General features: G+C 45.0%; 1 protein-coding gene across 1 annotated transcript in view; it reads right to left on the bottom strand.

Moving 5' to 3' along the window:
* The window catches only part of LOC147747769 (uncharacterized), an 802,967-nt gene that overhangs the window by 634,870 nt on the left and 142,970 nt on the right, over positions 1-25,127 (bottom strand). The window contains exons 10-16 of the mRNA XM_086926120.1: positions 10,394-10,460; positions 6,510-10,296; positions 5,421-6,380; positions 5,211-5,360; positions 3,246-4,760; positions 906-3,200; positions 51-860 (exon numbers count right to left, since the gene is read on the bottom strand). Coding sequence (XP_086782246.1) covers positions 51-860; positions 906-3,200; positions 3,246-4,760; positions 5,211-5,360; positions 5,421-6,380; positions 6,510-10,296; positions 10,394-10,460 — 9,584 coding nt within the window. The remainder of the gene's footprint in view (positions 1-50; positions 861-905; positions 3,201-3,245; positions 4,761-5,210; positions 5,361-5,420; positions 6,381-6,509; positions 10,297-10,393; positions 10,461-25,127) is intronic.

Raw genomic sequence — 25,127 nt, 5'->3', positions numbered from 1 at the left:
CACACCAGGAACATGCACACCAGGTAAATGTGCGCTTGGGATCTCAACACCGGGAGTATGGTGACCTGGAATATTGATGCCTTTGATTTCAACACCTGGAACATGGGTACCAGGGATATGAATACCAGGGATCTCATAACCTGGGACATAGTGACCTGGGATATGGATACCAGGGATTTCTGCATTTGGAAGATTTACACCTGGAATGTGAACACCAGTTATCTCAATACCTGAGACATTATGACCATGTATATGAACACCTGGGATCTCAATGCTGGGAACACTTTTGCCAGGGACAGAAATACCTTGAATCTCAATACCTGGAACATTTTTGCCAGGAAGGTGAATTTCATGGATCTCAACACCTGGGAGACTGTGACCTGGGATATGCAATCCAGGAATTGTAAAACCTGAGATATTGTGGCCAGGGATATGAATACTGGGTATCTCAACACCAGGAACATGCACACCTGGTAAATGTGTGCTTGGGATCTCAACACCGGGAGCATGGTGACCTGGAATATTGATGCCTTGGATTTCAACACCTGGAACATGTCTACCAGGGATTTGAATACCAGGGATCTCATAACCTGGGACATGGTGACCGGGGATATGGATAGCAGGGATTTCTACATTTGGAAGATTTATACCTGGAATGTGAACACCAGGTATCTCAATACCTGTGACATTATGACCATGTATATGAACACCAGGGATCTCAATGCTGGGAACACGTTTGCCAGGGACAGAAATACCTTGAATCTCAATACCTGGAACATTTTTGCCAGGAATGTGAATTTCATGGATCTCAACACCTGGGAGATTGTGACCTGGGATATGCAATCCAGGAATGGTAAAACCTGAGATATGTTGGCCAGGGATATGAATACTGGGTATCTCAACACCAGGAACATGCACACCTGGTAAATGTGCGCTTGGGATCTCAACACCGGGAGCATGGTGACCTGGAATATTGATGCCTTGGATTTCAACACCTGAGACATGTCTACCAGGGATTTGAATACCAGGGATCTCATAACCTGGGACATGGTGACCGGGGATCTGGATAGCAGGGATTTCTACATTTGGAAGATTTATACCTGGAATGTGAACACCAGGAATCTCAATACCTGAGACATTATGACCATGTATATGAACACCAGGGATCTCAATGCTGGGAACACTTTTGCCAGGGACAGAAATACCTTGAATCTCAATACCTGGAACATTTTTGCCAGGAATGTGACCTTCATGGATCTCAACACCTGGGAGATTGTGACCTAGGATATGCAATCCAGGAATTGTAAAACCTGAGATATTGTGGCCAGGGATATGAATACTGGGTATCTCAACACCAGGAACATGCACACCTGGTAAATGTGCGCTTGGGATCTCAACACCGGGAATATGGTGACCTGGAATATTGATGCCTTGGATTTCAACACCTGGAACATGGGTACCAGGGATATAAATACCAGGGATCTCATAACCAGGGACATAGTGACCTGGGATATGAACACCAGGGATCTCAATGCTGGGAACACTTTTGCCAGGGACAGAAGTACCTTGAATCTCAATACCTGGAACATTTTTGCCAGGAATGTGAACTTCATGGATCTCAATGCCTGGGAGATTGTGACCTGGGATATGCAATCCAGGAATTGTAAAACCTGAGATATTGTGCCCAGGGATATGAATACTGGGTATCTCAACACCAGGAACATGCACACCTGGTAAATGTGTGCTTGGGATCTCAACACCGGGAGAACGGTGACCTGGAATGTTGATGCCTTGGATTTCAACACCTGGAACATGTCTACCAGGGATATGAATACCAGGGATCTCATAACCTGGGTAATGGTGGCCTGGGATATGGATACTAGGGATTTCTACACTCGGAAGATTTATACCTGGAATGTGCACACCAGGTAACTCAATACCTGAGACATTATGACCATGTATATGTACACCAGGGATCTCAATGCTGGGAACACTTATGCCAGGGACAGAAATACCTTGAATCTCAATACCTGGAACATTTTTGCCAGGAATGTGAATTTCATGGATATCAACACTTGGAAGATTGTGATCTGGGATATGCAATCCAGGAATTATGAAACCTGAGATATTGTGGCCAGGTATATGAATACTGGGTATCTCAACACCAGGAACATGCACACCAGGTAAATGTGTGCTTGGGATCTCAACACCGGGAGTATGGTGACCTGGAATATTGATGCCTTGGATTTCAACACCTGGAGCATGGGTACCAGGGATATGAATACCAGGGATCTCATAACCTGGGACATAGTGACCTGGGATATGAACACCAGGGATCTCAATGCTGGGAACACTTTTGCCAGGTACAGAAATACCTTGAATCGCAATACCTGGAACATTTTTGCCAGGAATGTGAATTTCATGGATCTCAACAGCTGGAAGAATGTGACCTGGGATATGCAATCCAGGAATGGTAAAACCTGAGATATTTTGGCCAGGGATATGAATACTGGGTATCTCAACACCAGGAACATGCACACCTGGTAAATGTGCGCTTGGGATCTCAACACCGGGAACATGGTGACCTGAAATATTGAGGCCTTGGATTTCAACACCTGGAACATGTCTACCAGGGATATGAATACCAGGGATCTCATAACCTGGGACATGGTGACCTGGGATATGGATACCAGGGATTTCTGCATTTGGAAGATTTACACCTGGAATGTGAACACCAGGTATCTCAATACCTGAGACATTATGACCATGTACATGAACACCAGGGATCTCAATGCTGGGAACACTTATGCCAGGGACAGAAATACCTTGAATCTCAATACCTGGAACATTTTTGCCAGGAATGTGAATTTCATGGATATCAACACCTGGGAGATTGTGATCTGGGATATGCAATCCAGGAATTATAAAACCTGAGATATTGTGGCCAGGTATATGAATACTGGGTATCTCAACACCAGGAACATGCACACCAGGTAAATGTGCGCTTGGGATCTCAACACCGGGAGTATGGTGACCTGGAATATTGATGCCTTGGATTTCAACACCTGGAGCATGGGTACCAGGGATATGAATACCAGGGATCTCATAACCTGGGACATAGTGACCTGGGATATGAACACCAGGGATCTCAATGCTGGGAACACTTTTGCCAGGGACAGAAATACCTTGAATCTCAATACCTGAAACATTTCTGCCAGGAATGTGAATTTCATGGATCTCAACACCTGGAAGATTGTGACCTGGGATATGCAATCCAGGAATTGTAAAACCTGAGGTATTGTGGCCAGGTATATGAATACTGGGTATCTCAACACCAGGAACATGCACACCAGGAACATGCACACCAGGTAAATGTGCGCTTGGGATCTCAACACCGGGAGTATGGTGACCTGGAATATTGATGCCTTTGATTTCAACACCTGGAACATGGGTACCAGGGATATGAATACCAGGGATCTCATAACCTGGGACATAGTGACCTGGGATATGGATACCAGGGATTTCTGCAATTGGAAGATTTACACCTGGAATGTGAACACCAGTTATCTCAATACCTGAGACATTATGACCATGTATATGAACACCTGGGATCTCAATGCTGGGAACACTTTTGCCAGGGACAGAAATACCTTGAATCTCAATACCTGGAACATTTTTGCCAGGAAGGTGAATTTCATGGATCTCAACACCTGGGAGACTGTGACCTGGGATATGCAATCCAGGAATTGTAAAACCTGAGATATTGTGGCCAGGTATATGAATACTGGGTATCTCAACACCAGGAACATGCACACCAGGTAAATGTGCGCTTGGGATCTCAACACCGGGAGTATGGTGACCTGGAATATTGATGCCTTGGATTTCAACACCTGGAACATGGGTTCCAGAGATATGAATACCAGGGATCTCATAACCTGGGACATAGTGACCTGGGATATGAACACCAGGGATCTCAATGCTGGGAACACTTTTGCCAGGGACAGAAATACCTTGAATCTCAATACCTGGAACATTTTTGCCAGGAATGTGAACTTCATGGATCTCAATACCTGGGAGATTGTGACCTGAGATATGCAATCCAGGAATTGTAAAACCTGAGATATTGTGCCCAGGGATATGAATACTGGGTATCTCAACACCAGGAACATGCACACCTGGTAAATGTGCGCTTGGGATCTCAACACCGGGAGAATGGTGACCTGGAATGTTGATGCCTTGGATTTCAACACCTGGAACATGTCTACCAGGGATATGAATACCAGGGATCTCATAACCTGGGTTATGGTGACCTTGGATATGGATACTAGGGATTTCTACACTTGGAAGATTTATACCTGGAATGTGAACACCAGGTATCTCAATACCTGAGACATTATGACCATGTATATGAACACGAGGGATCTCAATGCTGGGAACACTTTTGCCAAGGACAGAAATACCTTGAATCTCAATACCTGGAACATTTTTGCGAGGAATGTGAATTTCATGGATCTCAACACCTGGGAGATTGTGACCTGGGATATGCAATCCAGGAATTGTAAAACCTGAGATATTGTGGCTAGGGAGATGAATACTGGGTATCTCAACACCAGGAACATGCACACCTGGTAAATGTGCGCTTGGGATCTCAACACCGGGAGCATGGTGACCTGGAATATTGATGCCTTGGATTTCAACACCTGGAACATGTCTACCAGGGATATGAATACCAGGGATCTCATAACCTGGGACATGGTGACCTGGGATATGGATACCAGGGATTTCTACATTTTGAAGATTTATACCTGGAATGTGAACACTAGGTATCTCAATACCCGAGATATTATGACCATGTATATGAACACCAGGGATCTCAATGCTGGGAACACTTTTGCCAGGGACAGAAATACCTTGAATCTCAATACCTGGAACATTTTTGCCAGGAATGTGAATTTCATGGATCTCAACACCTGGGAGATTGTGACCTGGGATATGCAATCCAGGAATTGTAAAACCTGAGATATTGTGGCTAGGGATATGAATACTGGGTATCTCAACACCAGGAACATGCACACCTGGTAAATGTGCGCTTGGGATCTCAACACTGGGAGCATGGTGACCTGGAATATTGATGCCTTGGATTTCAACACCTGGAACATGTCTACCAGGGATTTGAATACCAGGGATCTCATAACCTGGGACATGGTGACCGGGGATATGGATAGCAGGGATTTCTACATTTGGAAGATTTATACCTGGAATGTGAACACCAGGTATCTCAATACCGGAGACATTATGACCATGTATATGAACACCAGGGATCTCAATGCTAGGAACACTTATGCCAGGGACAGAAATACCTTGAATCTCAATACCTGGAACATTTTTGCCAGGAATGTTAATTTCATGGATCTCAACACCTGGGAGATTGTGACCTGGGATATGCAATCCAGGAATTGTAAAACCTGAGATATTGTGGCCAGGGATATGAATACTGGGTATCTCAACACCAGGAACATGCACACCTGGTAAATGTGCGCTTGGGATCTCAACACCGGGAGCATGGTGACCTGGAAAATTGATGCCTTGGATTTCAACACCTGGAACATGTCTACCAGGGATATGAATACCAGGGATCTCATAACCTGGGACATGGTGACCGGGGATATGGATAGCAGAGATTTCTACATTTGGAAGATTTATACCTGGAATGTGAACACCAGGTATCTCAATACCGGAGACATTATGACCATGTATATGAACACCAGGGATCTCAATGCTGGGAACACTTTTGCCAGGGACAGAAATACCTTGAATCTCAATACCTGGAACATTTTTGGCAGGAATGTGAATTTCATGAATCTCAACACCTGGGAGATTGTGACCTGGGATATGCAATCCAGGAATTGTAAAACCTGAGATATTGTGGCCAGGGATATGAATACTGGGTATCTCAACACCAGGAACATGCACACCTGGTAAATGTGCGCTTGGGATCTCAACACCGGGAGCATGGTGACCTGGAATATTGATACCTTGGATTTCAACACCTGGAACATGGGTACCAGGGATTTGAATACCAGGGATCTCATAACCTGGGACATAGTGACCTGGGATATGAACACCAGGGATCTCAATGCTGGGAACACTTTTGCCAGGGACAGAAATACCTTGAATCTCAATACCTGGAACATTTTTGCCAGGAATGTGAACTTCATGGATCTCAACACCTGGGAGATTGTGACCTGGGATATGCAATCCAGGAATGGTAAAACCTGAGATATTTTGGCCAGGGACATGAATACTGGGTATCTCAACACCAGGAACATGCACACCTGGTAAATGTGCGCTTGGGATCTCAACACCGGGAGCATGGTGACCTGGAATGTTGATGCCTTGGATTTCAACACCATGTCTACCAGGGATATGAATACCAGGGATCTCAAAACCTGGGACATGGTGACCTTGGATATGGATACTAGGGATTTCTACATTTGGAAGATTTATACCTGGAATGTGAACACCAGGTATCTCAATACCTGAGACATTATGACCATGTATATGAACACCAGGGATCTCAATGATGGGAACACTTTTGCCAGGGACAGAAATACCTTGAATCTCAATACCTGGAAATTTTTTGCCAGGAATGTGAATTTCATGGATCTCAACACCTGGGAGATTGTGACCTGGGATATGCAATCCAGGAATTGTAAAACCTGAGATATTGTGGCTAGGGATATGGATACTGGGTATCTCAACACCAGGAACATGCACACCTGGTAAATGTGCGCTTGGGATCTCAACACCGGGAGCATGGTAACCTGGAATATTGATGCCTTGGATTTCAACACCTGGAACATGTCTACCAGGGATATGAATACCAGAGATCTCATAACCTGGGACATGGTGACCGGGGATCTGGATAGCAGGGATTTCTACATTTGGAAGATTTATACCTGGAATGTGAACACCAGGAATCTCAATACCTGAGACATTATGACCATGTATATGAACACCAGGGATCTCAATGCTGGGAACACTTTTGCCAGGGACAGAAATACCTTGAATCTCAATACCTGAAACATTTTTGGCAGGAATGTGAATTGCATGGATCTCAACACCTGGGAGATCGTGATCTGGGATATGCAATCCAGGAATTGTAAAACCTGAGATATTGTGGCCAGGTATATGAATACTGGGTTTCTCAACGCCAGGAACATGCACACCAGGTAAATGTGCGCTTGGGATCTCAACACCGGGAGTATGGTGACCTGGAATATTGATGCCTTGGATTTCAACACCTGGACCATGGGTTCCAGAGATATGAATACCAGGGATCTCATAACCTGGGACATAGTGACCTGGGATATGAACACCAGGGATCTCAATGCTGGGAACACTTTTGCCAGGGACAGAAATACCTTGAATCTCAATACCTGGAACATTTTTGCCAGGAATGTGAACTTCATGGATCTCAATACCTGGGAGATTGTGACCTGGGATATGCAATCCAGGAATTGTAAAACCTGAGATATTGTGCCCAGGGATATGAATACTGGGTATCTCAACACCAGGAACATGCACACCTGGTAAATGTGCGCTTGGGATCTCAACACCGGGAGAATGGTGACCTGGAATGTTGATGCCTTGGATTTCAACACCTGGAACATGTCTACCAGGGATATGAATACCAGGGATCTCATAACCTGGGACATGGTGACCTTGGATATGGATACTAGGGATTTCTACACTTGGAAGATTTATACCTGGAATGTGAACACCAGGTATCTCAATACCTGAGACATTATGACCAGGTATATGAACACCAGGGATCTCAATGCTGGGAACACTTTTGCCAGGGACAGAAATACCTTGAATCTCAATACCTGGAACATTTTTGCCAGGAATGTGAATTTCATGGATCTCAACACCTGGGAGATTGTGACCTGGGATATGCAATCCAGGAATTGTAAAACCTGAGATATTGTGGCTAGGGAGATGAATACTGGGTATCTCAACACCAGGAACATGCACACCTGGTAAATGTGCGCTTGGGATCTCAACACCGGGAGCATGGTGACCTGGAATATTGATGCCTTGGATTTCAACACCTGGAACATGTCTACCAGGGATATGAATACCAGGGATCTCATAACCTGGGACATGGTGACCTGGGATATGGATACCAGGGATTTCTACATTTTGAAGATTTATACCTGGAATGTGAACACTAGGTATCTCAATACCCGAGATATTATGACCATGTATATGAACACCAGGGATCTCAATGCTGGGAACACTTTTGCCAGGGACAGAAATACCTTGAATCTCAATACCTGGAACATTTTTGCCAGGAATGTGAATTTCATGGATCTCAACACCTGGGAGATTGTGACCTGGGATATGCAATCCAGGAATTGTAAAACCTGAGATATTGTGGCCAGGGATATGAATACTGGGTATCTCAACACCAGGAACATGCACACCTGGTAAATGTGCGCTTGGGATCTCAACACTGGGAGCATGGTGACCTGGAATATTAATGCCTTGGATTTCAACACCTGGAACATGTCTACCAGGGATTTGAATACCAGGGATTTCATAACCTGGGACATGGTGACCGGGGATATGGATAGCAGGGATTTCTACATTTGGAAGATTTATACCTGGAATGTGAACACCAGGTATCTCAATACCGGAGACATTATGACCATGTATATGAACACCAGGGATCTCAATGCTGGGAACACTTTTGCCAGGGACAGAAATACCTTGAATCTCAATACCTGAAACATTTTTGGCAGGAATGTGAATTTCATGGATATCAACACCTGGGAGATTGTGATCTGGGATATGCAATCCAGGAATTGTAAAACCTGAGATATTGTGGCCAGGTTTATGAATACTGGGTATCTCAACACCAGGAACATGCACACCAGGTAAATGTGCGCTTGGGATCTCAACACCGGGAGTATGGTGACCTGGAATATTGATGCCTTGGATTTCAACACCTGGAACATGGGTACCAGGGATATGAATACCAGGGATCTCATAACCTGGGACATAGTGACCTGGGATATGAACACCAGGGATCTCAATGCTGGGAACACTTTTGCCAGGGACAGAAATACCTTGAATCTCAATACCTGGAACATTTTTGCCAGGAATGTGAATTTCATGGATCTCAACACCTGGGAGATTGTGACCTGGGATATGCAATCCAGGAATTGTAAAACCTGAGATATTGTGGCTAGGGATATGAATACTGGGTATCTCAACACCAGGAACATGCACACCTGGTAAATGTGCGCTTGGGATCTCAACACCGGGAGCATGGTGACCTGGAATATTGATGCCTTGGATTTCAACACCTGGAACATGTCTACCAGGGATATGAATACCAGAGATCTCATAACCTGGGACATGGTGACCTGGGATATGGATACCAGGGATTTCTACATTTGGAAGATTTATACCTGGAATGTGAACACTAGGTATCTCAATACCCGAGACATTATGACCATGTATATGAACACCAGGGATCTCAATGCTGGGAACACTTATGCCAGGGACAGAAATACCTTGAATCTCAATACCTGGAACATTTTTGCCAGGAATGTGAATTTCATGGATCTCAACACCTGGGAGATTGTGACCTGGGATATGCAATCCAGAAATGGTTAAACCTGAGATATTTTGGCCAGGGATATGAATACTGGGTATCTCAAAACCAGGAACATGCACACCTGGTAAATGTGCGCTTGGGATCTCAACACCGGGAACATGGTGACCTGAAATATTGAGGCCTTGGATTTCAACACCTGGAACATGTCTACCAGGGATATGAACACCAGGGATCTCATAACCTGGGACATGGTGACCTGGGATGTGGATACCAGGGATTTCTGCATTTGGAAGATTTACACCTGGAATGTGAACACCAGGGATCTCAACACCTGAGATATTGATCACTGTGTTGAAAATGTTGGTGCTTTGCGTGCTATGGGCCGTACTGCCAGAGATTTGAGTACCTTTGGTATCAAGACCTTTCATTTGAATGCTAGGGCTATGATTTCTGAGACTGTAATTATCTGTGATTATTTCAGCCTGACTTATAGATGGGGATTTTGATATCACAAAGGATTGTGAGGAAGTCCCAAAGGTATTGCTTTTTACTCCATTCCTTGTGGACTCTTGGTAGCTGCCTTGCCCTGGCCTCTTCTCCACTCTTACTGTTCCTCCATCCTTTGTGAGTTTTCCAGAATGGATGGCTGCCTGGCAAATGGAAGATTCCTGAAAGAGATGGATTTTGAAATGGAGTTTAATGTTTACTTTTTAACTTAATTTAATTGACGTCTAAGAAAGAGATACACATTTTTATTGTACTTACTGCAGTATAAATATCAGTACCCCACACTTTACTCTCCTGAGTCAGACATCCATCTGGGCAGAGAACTCTGAAATTGGAGGAATTTATAAATATTGGTCATCGTTTCAGCAGTAGGTTGTTATGCCTGGTTTAATGCACAGCATATAAGTGGATGAAATATTATGTATTCATTACAACAGTACTATCAAGTCATATTGGAATTTCTCTCACAACTTATTGTAGCACTATTGACTCCATTAATCCATTTGCTACTTGCCTAGCAAATGGATCACATGTTAGATGATTTTATCATGTACAGATAGCTATGTATAATTTCCACTGCTCTTCTGTTCTTGGGGTTTTAATTCATAGTGTCATGGTGTCATCAGTGCTAGCCCTATGAGTGACATCCAGTTTACCATATGAATTACCTTTAATTAATTTTGATGGCCTCCATTAAACAAGCTAGAATTCAATCCAAAGAAAATGAAGGGAAACAAATATATTTTGATTTCTTACTGATGGAGTCAATCCAATGATGTTTGTTACAGAATACAGAAGGCAGCTGAAAGATGTTTAATCTAAAATTGTACTACTTTCATTTTGATGTATAGGAATGCTAGTAGACCTGAACAACCCGAAGTATCGGGTAAAAGAACCTAGTCAAAAGACAGATATTTCAGAACTCAATCTGAGTTTGAAAAACACCAGGAAAGAAAAACTTTTCTTTCTTGAGTCCCCTCACTCACCAGGGTTTCACCACGGTGACATGCTTCATCATAAGGGCCATCTCAGTCCTCTACAGACTGAGGCGTGCTACGACTTGCAGAATTATGTAGGAGCACTGTGGTGAAAACTATGCATAGTGCAGACAGTGTATTTGAGTGGGATAATGTGAGTTAAAAATACCTAGCTAGTTGGTGACATAATTTAATTCTTGCTCCTAGTTGGTATAGTCTAAAAAACGGGGTAGAATGCTGGAAGACCTAGCTGTAAGGGGTTAGGTGTACCTAGCATTTTGTCAACATGTTTCGAGCATTCCCCAAGCTTTTCGTCAGGACTAAACAGGAACCAACCCTGTGTACACCACTCCTAGTTAACAGGAGAAAAACGTTTTTCTTTCCTGGTGTTTTTCAAACTCAGATTGAGTTCTGAAATCTCTGTCATTTGGCTAGGTTCTTTTACCCGATACTTCGGTTTTTCCGGTCTACTTATGTGTGGAGGGTGGACTTAGCCTATACCTCTACCACCCCCTTTCTTTTTGAAAACTAGGAATGCTAGTAAACATGTATCATCACTTATTCCTTTTATGTACCCCATCCTTGTTTGTTTGGTTTACAGAAATGTTTTAATGTTTAATTGTTGTAGGGAAGTGGAGAAGTTTGTAGTCAGGCTTGTTAGGCTTTACTATGCAATACACTCACAATACCCCAAAAGAGGTTCCTTTTCATTCACACTTATAAATCCCTAGCTGTGTCCCAGTAGGGTAGAACAGAGCACTCAGGCTTTACTAGAGGAACTTGTGTTAAGCATTTCAGAGTACCAACATGAACGAGAAGTAATTGACACCCTCAAAAGAATTCCGACACCAATTTATAAAAATAGAATGGATTTTTATACAAATTTAGACACCAAAGCAACAAAAATCTGAGAAATATTTCAGAAGCCATGGACTTTAAAAGGAAAAATAAATCACGGGAATTCACTACTTCAAAACATTAACATTGCAGTAAATGGAGAAACACATTAATGACAATCAAGACCAGTGGAAACCTCTAGGGGTTAAGGAAAGTGGGTGTCAGGACCAGGACACGTCAGTCAGTTGAATTTTACCTGCCTTCTAGCGCCTTGGTGCAGAGTTGTCCAGGTTGTCCTTGGTGCTGAAGTGGTAGCAACAGGTTTGCTGGTTTTACTGCATGGACCGTGATGGTAGTAAACGGATGCAAAAATCTGACAACGGGGCCTTGTCTGCCGCAGGTTGAAGATGCTGCGGGGTTCTCTCAAGTTGTAGCATCCAACAAAGGGTACCCTGACTGGACTGGCAACCAAAAATCCTTGGCAGCTGCAAGCTCAGCTTGGAGTTACTTCAACGTCCTGAAGTCCGGAGAAAAGTGGTAGCCACTTGAAACTTGCTGGAGGTCAGGACTACATTTCTCACGATGCACTAGACCATTTACTTTTGAGCGATCCCTTGGTGGGCCGGATGGGCAGTGATTCTTTGCTTCAGGGAGTATGTTTTACCTACAGGCTGTAGGGGACAAGTGCCTTTAGTCCAATGGTGTTCTGGAGTTGCCTTTGGCTCTCAGAGGGGTCCACTTTCCTGGGGAACTAGTCTCTCACCTTTGTTTTGTGTATATACTGAAGTCACAGATCCGGGTCTCTTCTTTGTCCTTAGTTGCAAGTTGAATCAGATTTGAGGTTCTGGTGCTAGGAGTGCCCCTTAAATCCTAGATTTAGGGTGGTGGGGCCAGCAACCAGTGGGCTACTATCCCTAGCGACCCATGAGGGTACCACATTGGGGAGAGGTGTGCCACCTTTTCTACCCAGAACCTTCTATTCTGCCACTTTTAAAATTGGCAGAAACCTTCCTTCGCTGTAAAGACCAGGAAGTGCACCCTAAGGGTGTGGCTAGCGTTATGGGGGTGTAAACCTCTTGACTACCTAATTTTCCCACCTTTCCAGGAGCAATTGTCCCTGGGGCAGGGGGTTGGCTGTTTCCTCCTCTGGGAGACAGACTGGATGCATATTGGAGGCTGTGTAAGATTTGAAGCTCAACGCCCTGATGTACCACTCCCTAGCCATCCAGTCAGGGAGGACGGTGTCACCCCTTTCCCGGGCAGACCTTTGTTACTCACTCCTGTGAGTATTCACACCTCTTGCAGTGGGTAAGATTCCTGGCTTTGCAGCTGCAGCTGTAGGCTGCCAGCCAGGGAAGAAAAGGCTGCGGTAACCAGGTGGGCAACCTCTAAGGTAAACACCTAGGTGCATGTCACACTAAATCAGTCCTTGGAATAAGGGGGGTTTGATGAGACAAGTTGTTTGATAGCAAACATGATATATTTCAGTTGGACCATAATGGAGCTGGCAACCTCGGGGTTCCCATGTTAGCCTATGGCCGCCTGAGCAAATATTGTAGCTACTAATGGAAGGAGTCTACTATAGGGAACCGTAAGCTTGCACTTATATCTCCACACATTTATTATGATGCACCCTGCCTTCTGGACTCAGGATGCCTACTTTAGGGATGCATGACAGATATTTAAAATAGTGATGTGAACATGCCCCACATGGGGAGGGGAAATTCGAGTTGAAGCAGTTGCCACTGCTCCTGCAGTCTGCAATGGCAGGCCGGCTACCTTATGTTTACCTGGGTAACTCAGGTTGGCACAATCAGTGCTGCAGGCCCTGGTGACCCCTTTCACTCCAATACCCTGGGTACCACTGGTATCACTTACCAGGGACTTATAATAGGGTTAAAGTCCTTGCCAATTGGGGTTACCGATTCACATACATATTTTTTAGGGACAGAGCATTGGCACTGTGGCCTGGATTTCAGATTCCAGTGCACTTTTAGAGTAAAAAACCAACAGCATTGGGGTCAAAATGGACCAGGGAAAGATGTGTGTGGGGGAACCTACAAAAAGCCTGTTTCCATACACAACCCCGTAGCTAATATGTGAAGGAGACTCAGTCTCACTGTTGGTGAATTTTTGTGACTGTTCAGAAAGGAGGAATGAAGGGAAACTGGCTGAACTTTTGCAGATTCTACTCTGCCTCACATGCTCCTGTCAGAGTCATTCTCCCTGGGAGGGTGACCCACCTCAACTTTCACAGTTCCCCTCTTAAACTAGCCCTTAGCTGAAACTGGGGTTTTACTATTTTGAACTTTAACCTGGGAGTAGTGGAGTACCTACTTCCTCTAACCTTACCTTAGCTATGGTAACACCTAGCTGACCCAAAGAAGTCACTCAAAAATCAAGTAACCCCACTGTGACCAACAGGGTAGGTCAGGGGGCCCACTTTGCTTCTTCTCACAGAGTCTGGCTTCCATGCCAAGGATAGATTTGTTATAAAGGCAAGCACCCAACGGAGGCTACTGCAGTTGTTAGTGTCCAGAATCCCATCCTGCGCTCTCCCCTGACAGGTTTATGAGACATTGTAGGAGCGCCTGTGGAATATTGGGGCCTTTTTAACTTTGCAGAGTGAAGAGCCTCCTGTAGAAGACATACTTCTATAAGACTTCTTGAGGAACAGGAAAGGCCTTGCTTTGGTGTTCTCCCTAAGTAGAGTAGATTCCCTTTTCACCCTGGGTCACTTGCTGAGAGGAGCTTTCTTTTCCCACCTGTACCTTTTTTACTTTTCTTGTGGGGCCTAAGTATCCTAACCTTAAGGACAGGAGATCCTGGATCCTTGCGTTGGGCAGCACTCTGGGTGACTCCCCCATCTGGGATCAGACCAACCTCTTGGAGGTCATTGCTAAGATGCAATCTAGATGGAGGTCAGGACTGACTACCACTCTATGCCAGGTAAAGGTACCTTCTACTTCTAGGGTGATTTTTAGAGACCACCCCGGGGAGTGCCTTTTCTTGTCTTGCTTCTCCTGGCAAATATTGGTCTGGGGACACTTACCGGTCCACCACTATGGTGTGACCGGCACCTGTGTCTCTCAGGGCAGTGGTAGGGTACCCATTAACCTCACAGGATAGAAGTGCTGACTACCATCCTCAGGGATCACTAGCTTACCATCTTGACCCTTTATCTTCAATGTCTTCTTATAAAGCTATATTGGGCAGCCCAGTGCTAACCTTCCTTTTGGGGTAGGCTACCTCCCCTCTGCAGTGCCCTGACTGCTGACAGTCAAAGCACAAACTGTTATCCAAGAGTTTCCTGAGACCTGGTTCCCCACTACACTGCTTGCTAGAGGTGGGTGGGGTTTTGATCCTCTTATTAGGCTTCCAGTGTTCTACGGGAACTTCTTTAGTAGCCTTACTACCTCCCTCCTTTGTCTTCTGTGGGCCTGACACGTCCTTCCTAGGTTGAACCTCCTGGGTCTTCTAGGGTACTCGTGTCCTAACCCATTTGTCAGCCATCTTCTTCAGCTCTGTGGGAGAAGACAAATTGGAATACACCAAATATGGATGCAATTTGTCTGAAGTACAAATAGTTAATATGTGATGTTCGTATAAAAATTATATCCATACATTTCTGCTTTTGACCTTTAAGGTTTTCCCTAAACTTCACTCTGTCCTCTTCTGTGATGAATCCAAATCCTTCTATCAATGTCTGTTTCAAATGCTGATAGAACTCAGCCACTTCCTTATTAAGGGTCAGAAGCCCATATCTACCCTTGACTGAGAACAACTCCTACAGTAGGGAGCCCCACTTCTGGTTCCCTATCTTCCTTATTTTGCAGGTCCCATCAGAGGCTGCAAACCATTTATCAATGTAATCCCCATTACTAAACTTGGGGGCAATCCCTTTGGGGATCTCAAGGTCCAAGGTTCCTTCTTTTTCCCTATTTAAATTGCTGCCGCCATTTTCTATGAGCTTTAAGCACATCTTGACCCTTCTTTCTTCAAGGGCCAGTCTCCTTTCCTTAAGTTCAATCTTTATATTCTCTAGTGCGAGGAGATCAAGGGCCATATTATCAAGAAACAGCGTTAACATTATCTCCGCTTTAGCGGCAGAAAACTGCCGCAAATACGGCGATAATGGGCTTGATAATACCCCTTTGTGAATTCCCATAGAAGCACATGTTCTGGTGTGAACATGGGCTTCTATGAGAATTCTCTACTGCGTATTATCAAGACCATTATCGCTGCTTTAGCAGCAGTTTTCTGCGGCTAAACAGCGATAATGTTAACGCCGTGCTTGATAATATGCCCCTAGGTTGTTCCTCAAGGTTTAGTGCTACCTTATCAGTAGGTGGTCTGCTAGAGGGACTTCTGTAACTTCCTGCTGGCGAAGGGGGCCTGACAAAGAGTAGAGAGGTGTGTGTAGGAAACTTCAATTTTTGGATGGCCAGCCCTCCCCCTGCTGTCCAGGCTACATGCCAGTGTTCTCTCCCTAAAACTATTATGTGTAAATTGGCAATCCCAATTTACAAGGAACTTACCCCTTATATTCTCTAGTATATGGTACGAGTGGTAACCAGGGCATGGATGATAAAGGGGTCCCCAGGGCTTGCAGCACTGGTTATGCCACCCTGAGTGACCCAAATAAACTAATGAAGGCAGGCCTTCCATTGTAGACTACAGGGGCAGTGCAAACAGCTCAAACTCAATTTTGCCTTCACCATGTGCGGCAAAGTCAATGCACTATCTTTGATTTGTGCCAGTCACCCTAAGGAAGGTCTCCTAAAGTCCAGGAGGCAGGGTCAATATAGTCACAGTGTTGACATGTTAGTGCAAGATTATATGACCCCATAGTGCTATTTACCATTAAAGGACAAAATAAGTGATAGACAGTCCATAGGATAACATGGGATGGCAACAGGGTAAACCCGAGTTTGGCAGCTCCATTATTGTTACACTGAAATGTAAAATGTTTGTTATCATACAACTTGCCTCATCAAACCCGACTTTATTCTAAGGACGGATTTAATGTGATATGTACCCAGGTGGATACCTTAGAAGTTGCCCCCATGTTTCCCCTGGCCCTTCCTATGCCCTGGCTGACAGCCTGCACCTACTGCCACCGAGACAGAAATCAGACTCCCTGCCAGAAAGTGTGAACACACCCAGGAGTCAGAATCAAAGACCTGCCTGGGAAGGAAGTGACACCTCCCTCCATGACAGGATGGCTAGTTAAGTGGCTTACCAAAGAGATGAGCTTTATAGGTGTGTAAGAGGTGAGAAGCACATCTCAGGAGAAAACAATAAGCTGGTCATAATGGGAAGAGATGACTCTTTGGGCTCCACAGAATAATCAAGGAGGAAGCTGAGAGCATTATTATTATTATTATTATTATTAGTTGAATTCTTTTTAAGCGCATGGCTACCCTTAGGCATCCCAGCGCTAAGCAACAACAGACAGACTAGGGTTGTTTACTGCAAGTTCTGAAATAGCCACGTTTTTAAAAGTTTCCTGAATGTGAGGTGGTATGGTGTGGATCTGAGTTGGGTCAGGAGAGAATTCCATACAATGGAGGCATTGTAGGAGAAAATACGTCCCCCTGATCGTACCCTCCTTGTTTTTGGTACCTTGGCTTGAAAGAGATTAGCCGATCTTAGGTTCTGCATAGGTCGGTGGAACATCAGAAGCGAGTTATTGATTTTTGGGCCTGTGCCCCAGAGTGTCTTGTGCGCAATGCAGAAGGATTTAAACCTTATGCGTTCTGCAATGGGCAGCCAGTGTAGTGCTTTTAATGCTGGTTTCGCCAATTCTCTTCCGGGGGTTTTGTGAAGTAGTCTGCCCGCTGAGTTCTGCGCTACTTGTAACTTTCTAATCATGGTGTTAGGAGTTCCTAGATAAAGTGAGTTACAATACTCTAGCCGGTGGAGTATCAGGGATTGTACCATAGTTCTTTGTGCGGTTTCTGGGAGTAGTGGAAGTATCTTTCTTATTTGTCTTAAGATACCAAAACAGGTGGCTGCCACTTGTACTGCTTGGTGGTTGAGTTTAAGGAGCTGTCGAGCCAGATTCCTAAACTTTTGATCCTATCTTTGGGGTAGGGGGAGGGCCCAGGCAGTTTGGCCAACTTATGTTTGAATGTGATTCTGTCTTTTTCCCCCAAGGATCATTAGCTCGGTCTTCTCCCCGTTAAGCCTGAGGAAAGATTGGTCCATCCAGGTGGCCACCTGTTGTAGGCAGGTTTCCAGGTCGATAGGGCTTCTCTCTGGATGATTGAGGGCTACCACCAGTTGGGTGTCATCAGTGTATGTGACTATCTGAGCTCCATAAGGAAGGACTAGTTGGCCAGTGGTCTCAGATATACATTAAAAAGATGAGGTTTAGCGACGAACCCTGGGGGACTCCACAAGTAAGTGGGGTCTTTCTTGATGTGTGCCTGCCTTTGAATACTTGGAAAGTTATTTCTGTCAGGAAGGATTTAAGCCATGAGAGAGCCTTTCCTACCACTCCTATTTCCTCCAGTCTCCATCAAAAGCGGACGTTAAGTCCAGCAAAATAATTGCCACTGTTCCTCCTAGATCCAGCACTTTCCTCCATTACTGTTAGGAGTGCGATTTCTGTCCCATGATTAGGTCAAAAGCCTGTCTGTGAGATGTGTAAGATCTCATGTGATTCCAGATAGTTGAAAAGTGCCGTATTTACGTGTTTTTCCAGTATTTTACTTACTAAGGGAAGTAGTGACACCGGTCGGTAGTTGCTTAAGTCCCCTGGATTCAAGTTAGTTTTCTTTAGGATAGCTTTTACCATCGCGTGTTTCCATTTCACCGCTACTGTCACGGTGGATCAGGATACATTAAGAATTTCCAGGAGCACTGGAAGGATAGTTTCCTTAACCTTACGCAAAATGTGTGCAGGTGCTGGATCACATGGAGATCCTGACTTGACTTTCACAAAGATTTTCTCAAGGGTATTCATATCCATGATAGGGAGGTTGTCCAGATAATTGGGTATCTCCGGTATAATAACCTATCTGGGGATAGGTGGCTCCTTCTGTTGGAGGGGTGGGAACGTGTTATATATATGAACGTTTTTTTTGTTGAAACATTCTGTCAGTTCCTTGCATCATTGAGGGGCCCCTTCCGAGGGAACTTCTGGCTGGGGGAGGGTTGAAAGTTTCTTAGCTATTCTAGCTATTTCTCTTGGGGCAATAGCTGCAGCATAAATTTTTTCTTCAAAGTATAGTGCCTGCGCTTTTTTTGTTTCAGTGTGGTATATTTTTATTGCCTCTCTATATTTGTGTTTTTTTCTGGACAGTATTTTCTCCTCCATGCTATCTCAAGCCTTTTGCAGTTTTGCTTGATTTCACGAATATTCGGGGTGTACCAAGGGAACCTTTTTTCCGTGGGTCTCTAAGAGCTCCGTTTAAGAGGGATTGTGGCATCCAAGGATGCAGCGACCCATTCATTAAATTTATCCCGAGCCATATTAGGGCCAGTGCTGCCACTAGGGAGAGACGCTGTCAAGATGTCTGCCCTGATCTCAGGGCTTATTTTTGCCCATGGCCGAATCCAATCCTTTTATGGCCGGTCATTGGTAGGCGGGCTTGGTAACCTCTAGATCACAGCTTTCCAAACTTTTAATGTTGGTGACACACTTTTTAGACATTCCTGATTTAGTGACACAGTAATGCGAGTGAGCGACCCAGAACCACCTAAGAGGGGTTCGGTTGGGGGGTTCTCCCCCGTGAAAATATTGAAAAAATAGTGGGCAAATGGTGCATGCAAATTTGAGAAAGCAGGAAGGTTAAAAAAGCAATTGTGAATCTGTTCTAACAAATACAGTGACTGGTAAAACTGGGTGTAAGGTTAGGTCTGTGCCTGAAAGAAGAATATAATCATGCACACATTGACACATGCCCCAGTGATTTAAGGCACAAAAAGGGCGTTTGCATGCACTGCCAACCCTTTCAACCATGCACAAAGTCTGCCTGCTGCCAAGTATATGAAGGGCCATATATCATTTTACATTTCAGTGTTGAATGTTAAAATGACACATTTTCACCTTCCGGTATAGTTTGTGAAAATAGTTAATTTTCAAATTTGAAGAATTATTCTTCTAGGTTTGAGTAGAAATAAAATATGTACACAAATGTATATACATTGCATAAACATTACGAGGGAGCAAAGGTGTGTTACTGCTTCTGATGTTCTGGCTGTTGGGCTATTACTAGTTCTTTTTGCTGTTATGGTCTATTTGGGATGTAACAAACGCATTTGTACTAAAATGTAAAGAAATGAATGATTTCAGGTTGGGTATAGGAAGAGAAGAAGTTCGATTTTCCGTGTTGGAATAATTGGCTTTATTTGTGTTAAACGTTGACAGTTAACATTATTACCTCAAATATTTTGTCTGTAATGCAACTGGTGCTCCTCTAAAGCTATAGGATACCTTTGGGTCAAGTTCGCTCTATATAAAACTACAACAACAAAAAAGTTATTTTATGTTTAGATTGAAGTGAGATGGTCTTGGTCAGGGGTGATGTTCCGGTTTTGTGTGGATTTGTCACAGCTTCCTTTGTTTAGCCCCAGATTCTTCATCATCTGCCCGAGGTTAGGGCCATGTTCCTACTGTTGCTCACTTGAAGTAGGAGTGTTGGGCTTCCGGTCACAGTGAGTGAGTTCTGTGGGACCTGGGAAATCTCGTGCCAGTGTTGATTCTCCCTTCCGATCTCTGGTTCCAGCTCAGCAGCCCCTCCCATTTTAATTGGAGACAGCCTCGTTAAGCTTATCTGTTCCCTTCAGCCCCGTTCTCCCTGGGATGCCGGTCGACCAGCTCTAGTTAGAAGACAAACCGCATCCTCTTCATTGAAAGAAGCTGCGTTCTTCGGAAATAAAGTCTTCACACCCGTGCCTGTCTCTGTAAAGAACTCCAAGACTTGAGTAAATACACAACAGTCTATTGCTTACGTTTCCTCTCCCGACATCTTTTCTGTTTTCCCATTTCTTTACCGCCCCCCTTCCCCCTCATGCCTGCCTCTGACCCACTTGTTTTCCCCTCTTCTCCTGTCCCGGTCTAAAGGAAAACGATTCTCACTCCCTTCGGTCTCTGAGACTCTACTGTCAAAACTGCGCCATACCGAGCGCATGGAATGGGGAGGGCAGAGATGGCACTGTGGCCTGACTGCGCATTAGACGTGCACAGCAAAGAGAGCGAGGCTGCGTGCACACGCTTGCGTACCGCTCTCCCTCTCCTTCCTCCACATGCCGTCGGGCGTCATTAGCATGGGCAGTCCTGCTCAAGAAGTGAAATTTTACGCATCTCAGTGACGTCGCGCGACACACCCGCACATCGCAGGCGAAACAGTACAGTGTCGCGACACAGAGTTTGGAAAGCTCTGCTCTAGATCATTGGAACAATAAAACGGTCTGACCAGGGGAGTGGAATGGGATCATTTATAGAAAAATTATTTATGTTTCAAAAAACTGGGTCCAGGGTGTGACCTTTCTCATGTGTTGGGCTGGTTACGTTCTGAGTCAGTTGTAGTGCCTGAAGATTTTGTATAAGGCGGCATGCCTCGCCTTTCTTAGGGTCTTCTAAGTGCGGATTTAGGTCTCCTAGGATAGCAAAACTGGCGGCTGTGTTAGCCCTGGAAGACACTATGTTGGTAAGGGATTCCATACACATATTTCATGGGCCTGGGGGTCTGTAAATTAGAATTCCTTATAGTGAGCAGGTGGGGATGAAGGTGAGTGCAGAGCCCATGCTCTCACAGTCCTGTATTATATCAGGCTCAATGCGCCCTTTTATTTGGTCTTTAAGAAGGATGGCAATCCCCCCTCCCGTCGCCTGAGTTTCTGTCATTCCTTAGAATATAGTAGCCTGGGGGGAGAGCTTGTACCACGTCCGGGTCGGAGTCCTTGTGCAACCATTTTTCTGTCAGAACGAGAGCGTCAGGCTCTCTCATACTGAGTAAGATGTTAATTTCCCCCTGGTGCTTAGGCAGTGAACGACAGTTTATTAAGAGAAGTTTTAACTCAGGACCTTTCCTTTATCAGCAGAGACCAACTCAGGTGTCTGGAATTGAAATGTGCAGTTAGGTCAGGTGTTATATGTAGATGACGGGCTTATGCAGTGCCTTTCAAGCTCATCTTCGGGTTTCCAGATTTCCATGAGTTGGTGCCTTGTGTATATTATTTGCCCGCTGTTTGATCCAGGGGGACTGGACCCTGGTCCATTGCACGCGGACAGGCGCAGACGGGCTGCCATGGGAGTGAAGTAGTCAGTAGCTCTGCCCCTGACCTCTGCCCTGAGCCCCTCCTCCTGACGCCGTTTCCCTCCACTCAATCATAACACTCCGTGGTGGACTGGGAAATTGGCGATTTAATGGGAGAAGGAGAGCGGTGACAGTGGGTGAGTGAAGTCTATTAAAAGTTCTAGTTTTTAAAACAAGGATCACCTTTGTACCCGCTTTGGCTTTTCAGTGTGTGAGGTTAAAACTAGGGGTGGGCGGAATTTGTGAAGTTGCCTTTCGCAAATTTCCGCAAAACAGCAAGAAATGTCTGCTAAACCGTGAAATTTTGCATGCTCGCGGAGATTTTGCTGCACCTGTCGAAAGTATTGCCTGTAAAGTAGCGCTACTGTGTTTGCGTAGGATACTGCTGCACACTGGCCGTTCACCCAGTAGTCTCCTTGTCTTGCCATGGGGGCATTTCAGCCAAACAGACGCCGCAATGGGAATTCTCCATAAGTGTGAAGTTCAGCAATGAAAAGGCCTTGCCACATTAACCTTCTTGGCCCGGCAGCACCGGATTGGCGGATAAGAACTTGAAAAGCATAATTGGCAATTGATGCAGGTGGTTCGGAAAACATCGGTGTGACACTCACCTCAGCTCCAGTGTCATCTTTGCAGTGCATGTGTGCACAGAAGAAGAGCACAGCTCTGTGTGTTCAGATGTAAGTATAGGAAACTTCAGGGACAACCATCAATTCGTGGTATGTGATTCTAGTCCTGTGTGTCTCCTGGGGAGAGACCTATTATGCAAACTTAATTGTACCATCTATTGTACACCTAAGGGAGTGGAGTTAGAGACGAATGATGATGATGCTGCCTTTAAGGTTGCAAACACACGTCTGTGCATTGAACTATATCCTGCACTAACAGTGGAGGAACTCCCCTGGGATTTGAGAGAGACAGTCAGACAGGAGGTTTGGGACTTTACAGGAGAAGAGATTGGATTAGTCAAAGGCGTGGAGCCAGTTAGGATACAAGTGAGACCTAATGCAGAATTTCCAAGGACACCTCAGTACAAGCTGACTCCAGAAACAATTGCGGGAATAAAACCTGTGATTGAATCCATGATTAGACAGGGAATCTTAAAGGAGATAATGGGCAGTCCGTGTAACTCTCCGATCATGGGCTTGCAGAAGCCTAGCGGGAAGTTCAGGATTGTGCAGGATTTACGAAAAGTGAACGACATCGTCGTTCCATGCTGTCCAGTGGTACCGAATCCATCAGTAATATTGTTTCAGATTCCAGCACAGGCTGAGTGGGTCACCGTGATTGACCTATGTCAGGCATTTTTCTCAATACCGTTGCATGAGGAGAGCCAATTTCTTTTCGCTTTTAAGCTGGAAAACCGCGTGTTAACATGGTGTCGTATCCCACAGGGGTATACAGAAAGCCCATCGATCTTTAATCAATTATTGAAAAGAAATCTTGAAAGTCTAGTACTGCCCCAGAACTCAGTTCTTGTACAGTACATAGTACAGTACATAGACGACCTCCTTGTTGCATCAGAGACAGAAGATGCCTGTAGAATAGATACCATCGCTTTGTTGAACCATCTGGCAGAGAATGGTCACAAGGTATCTCCCAGCAAGCTACAATACTGTCTCCCATAAGTACAGTATTTGGGACACAGAATAGAGAAGGGAATAAGGAAAGTGTCCCCAGACCGAATAGAGGCAATAATGAAAATGATGGTGCCTACCACGCAAAGAGAGGTTAGAATGTTCCTGGGAATGGTTGGCTACTGTCGCCAGTGGATTGCTAACTTCTCACTAAAGGCGAAGTCCTTACAGAAACTTACAGAAACTGACGCTCAAGGACGTGAGTGATCCGGTACCATGGGACACAGACTGCCTGATGGCTTTCCTTGCGTTGAGAGAGGACTTATGTCGTACTCCGGCTCTGGGAATGCCTGATTACACCAAATTGTTTTCATTGTTCTGCTGCGAGCGAGAGGGTTGCGCATTAGCAGTTTTGACCCAAGATCACGGAGGTGTCCGTAGACCAGTTGCTTATTTCTCGGCTACTTTAGACCCAGTAGCCGCAGCGTTGCCAGGATGTCTCAAATCCGTTGCTGCAACAGGTGTCAGCATTGAGCGATGTGAGAGTATTGTGATGGGGCATCCATTGGTGGTACATGTTCCACATTCAGTAGAACTGTTAATGACCAGGACCAAAACGCAGCACCTGACTAACAACAGGCTCACACGCTACGAGCAGGTTATACTTGCTGCAGAGAATGTGACCCTAAAGAGGTGCTCAGTTTTGAACCCTGCTACACTGATGCCATTGCCAAATGTCTTAGATGATGATTGTGAAGACCATGACTGCCTTGAAGTGACTGAACTGTGCACCAAACCTAGACCAGACATTGTCGATGAGCCTTTGGAAGACCCTGATGAAATTCTCTTTGTAGATGGCTCATGTATAAGGGACAATGCTGGACAGTTAAGAGCGGCTTTTGCCGTTTGCACGATTCATGGGATAATCGAAGCCGCCTGTTTAGAAGGAGTACACTCCGCTCAGGTGGCTGAGATAGTTGCGCTGACGCGTGCCTGTTTGGCAGCCAACAAGATTCGAGTCACCGTATACACCGACAGCCGATATGGGTTTGGTGTGGTTCACGACTTCGGTCAGTTGTGGTCTCAAAGGGGTTACATGACATCATCAGGTTCCCCTATCAGGAATGGAGAATTTGTCAGGTTACTGCTGGAAGCTCTGCAGGGACCAGCAGAAATCGCTGTGGTGAAATGTACAGCACATAGCAAAGGTGCTGATTTTGTGTCCCTGGGAAACCGGTATGCGGATGAGGTTGCACGTTATTGTGCCGAGCAAGCTTACTCATCACTGACCAGGTTATTGAGGGGATGCATAGAGGGACCGAGCTAAACATGA

This window comes from Lissotriton vulgaris, chromosome 1_1, assembly GCF_964263255.1.
Source record: "Lissotriton vulgaris chromosome 1_1, aLisVul1.2, whole genome shotgun sequence".
NCBI lineage: Eukaryota > Metazoa > Chordata > Amphibia > Caudata > Salamandridae > Lissotriton > Lissotriton vulgaris.
Note: the sequence above shows the minus strand (reverse complement) of the source record. Positions and strands in the feature narration are given on the sequence as shown.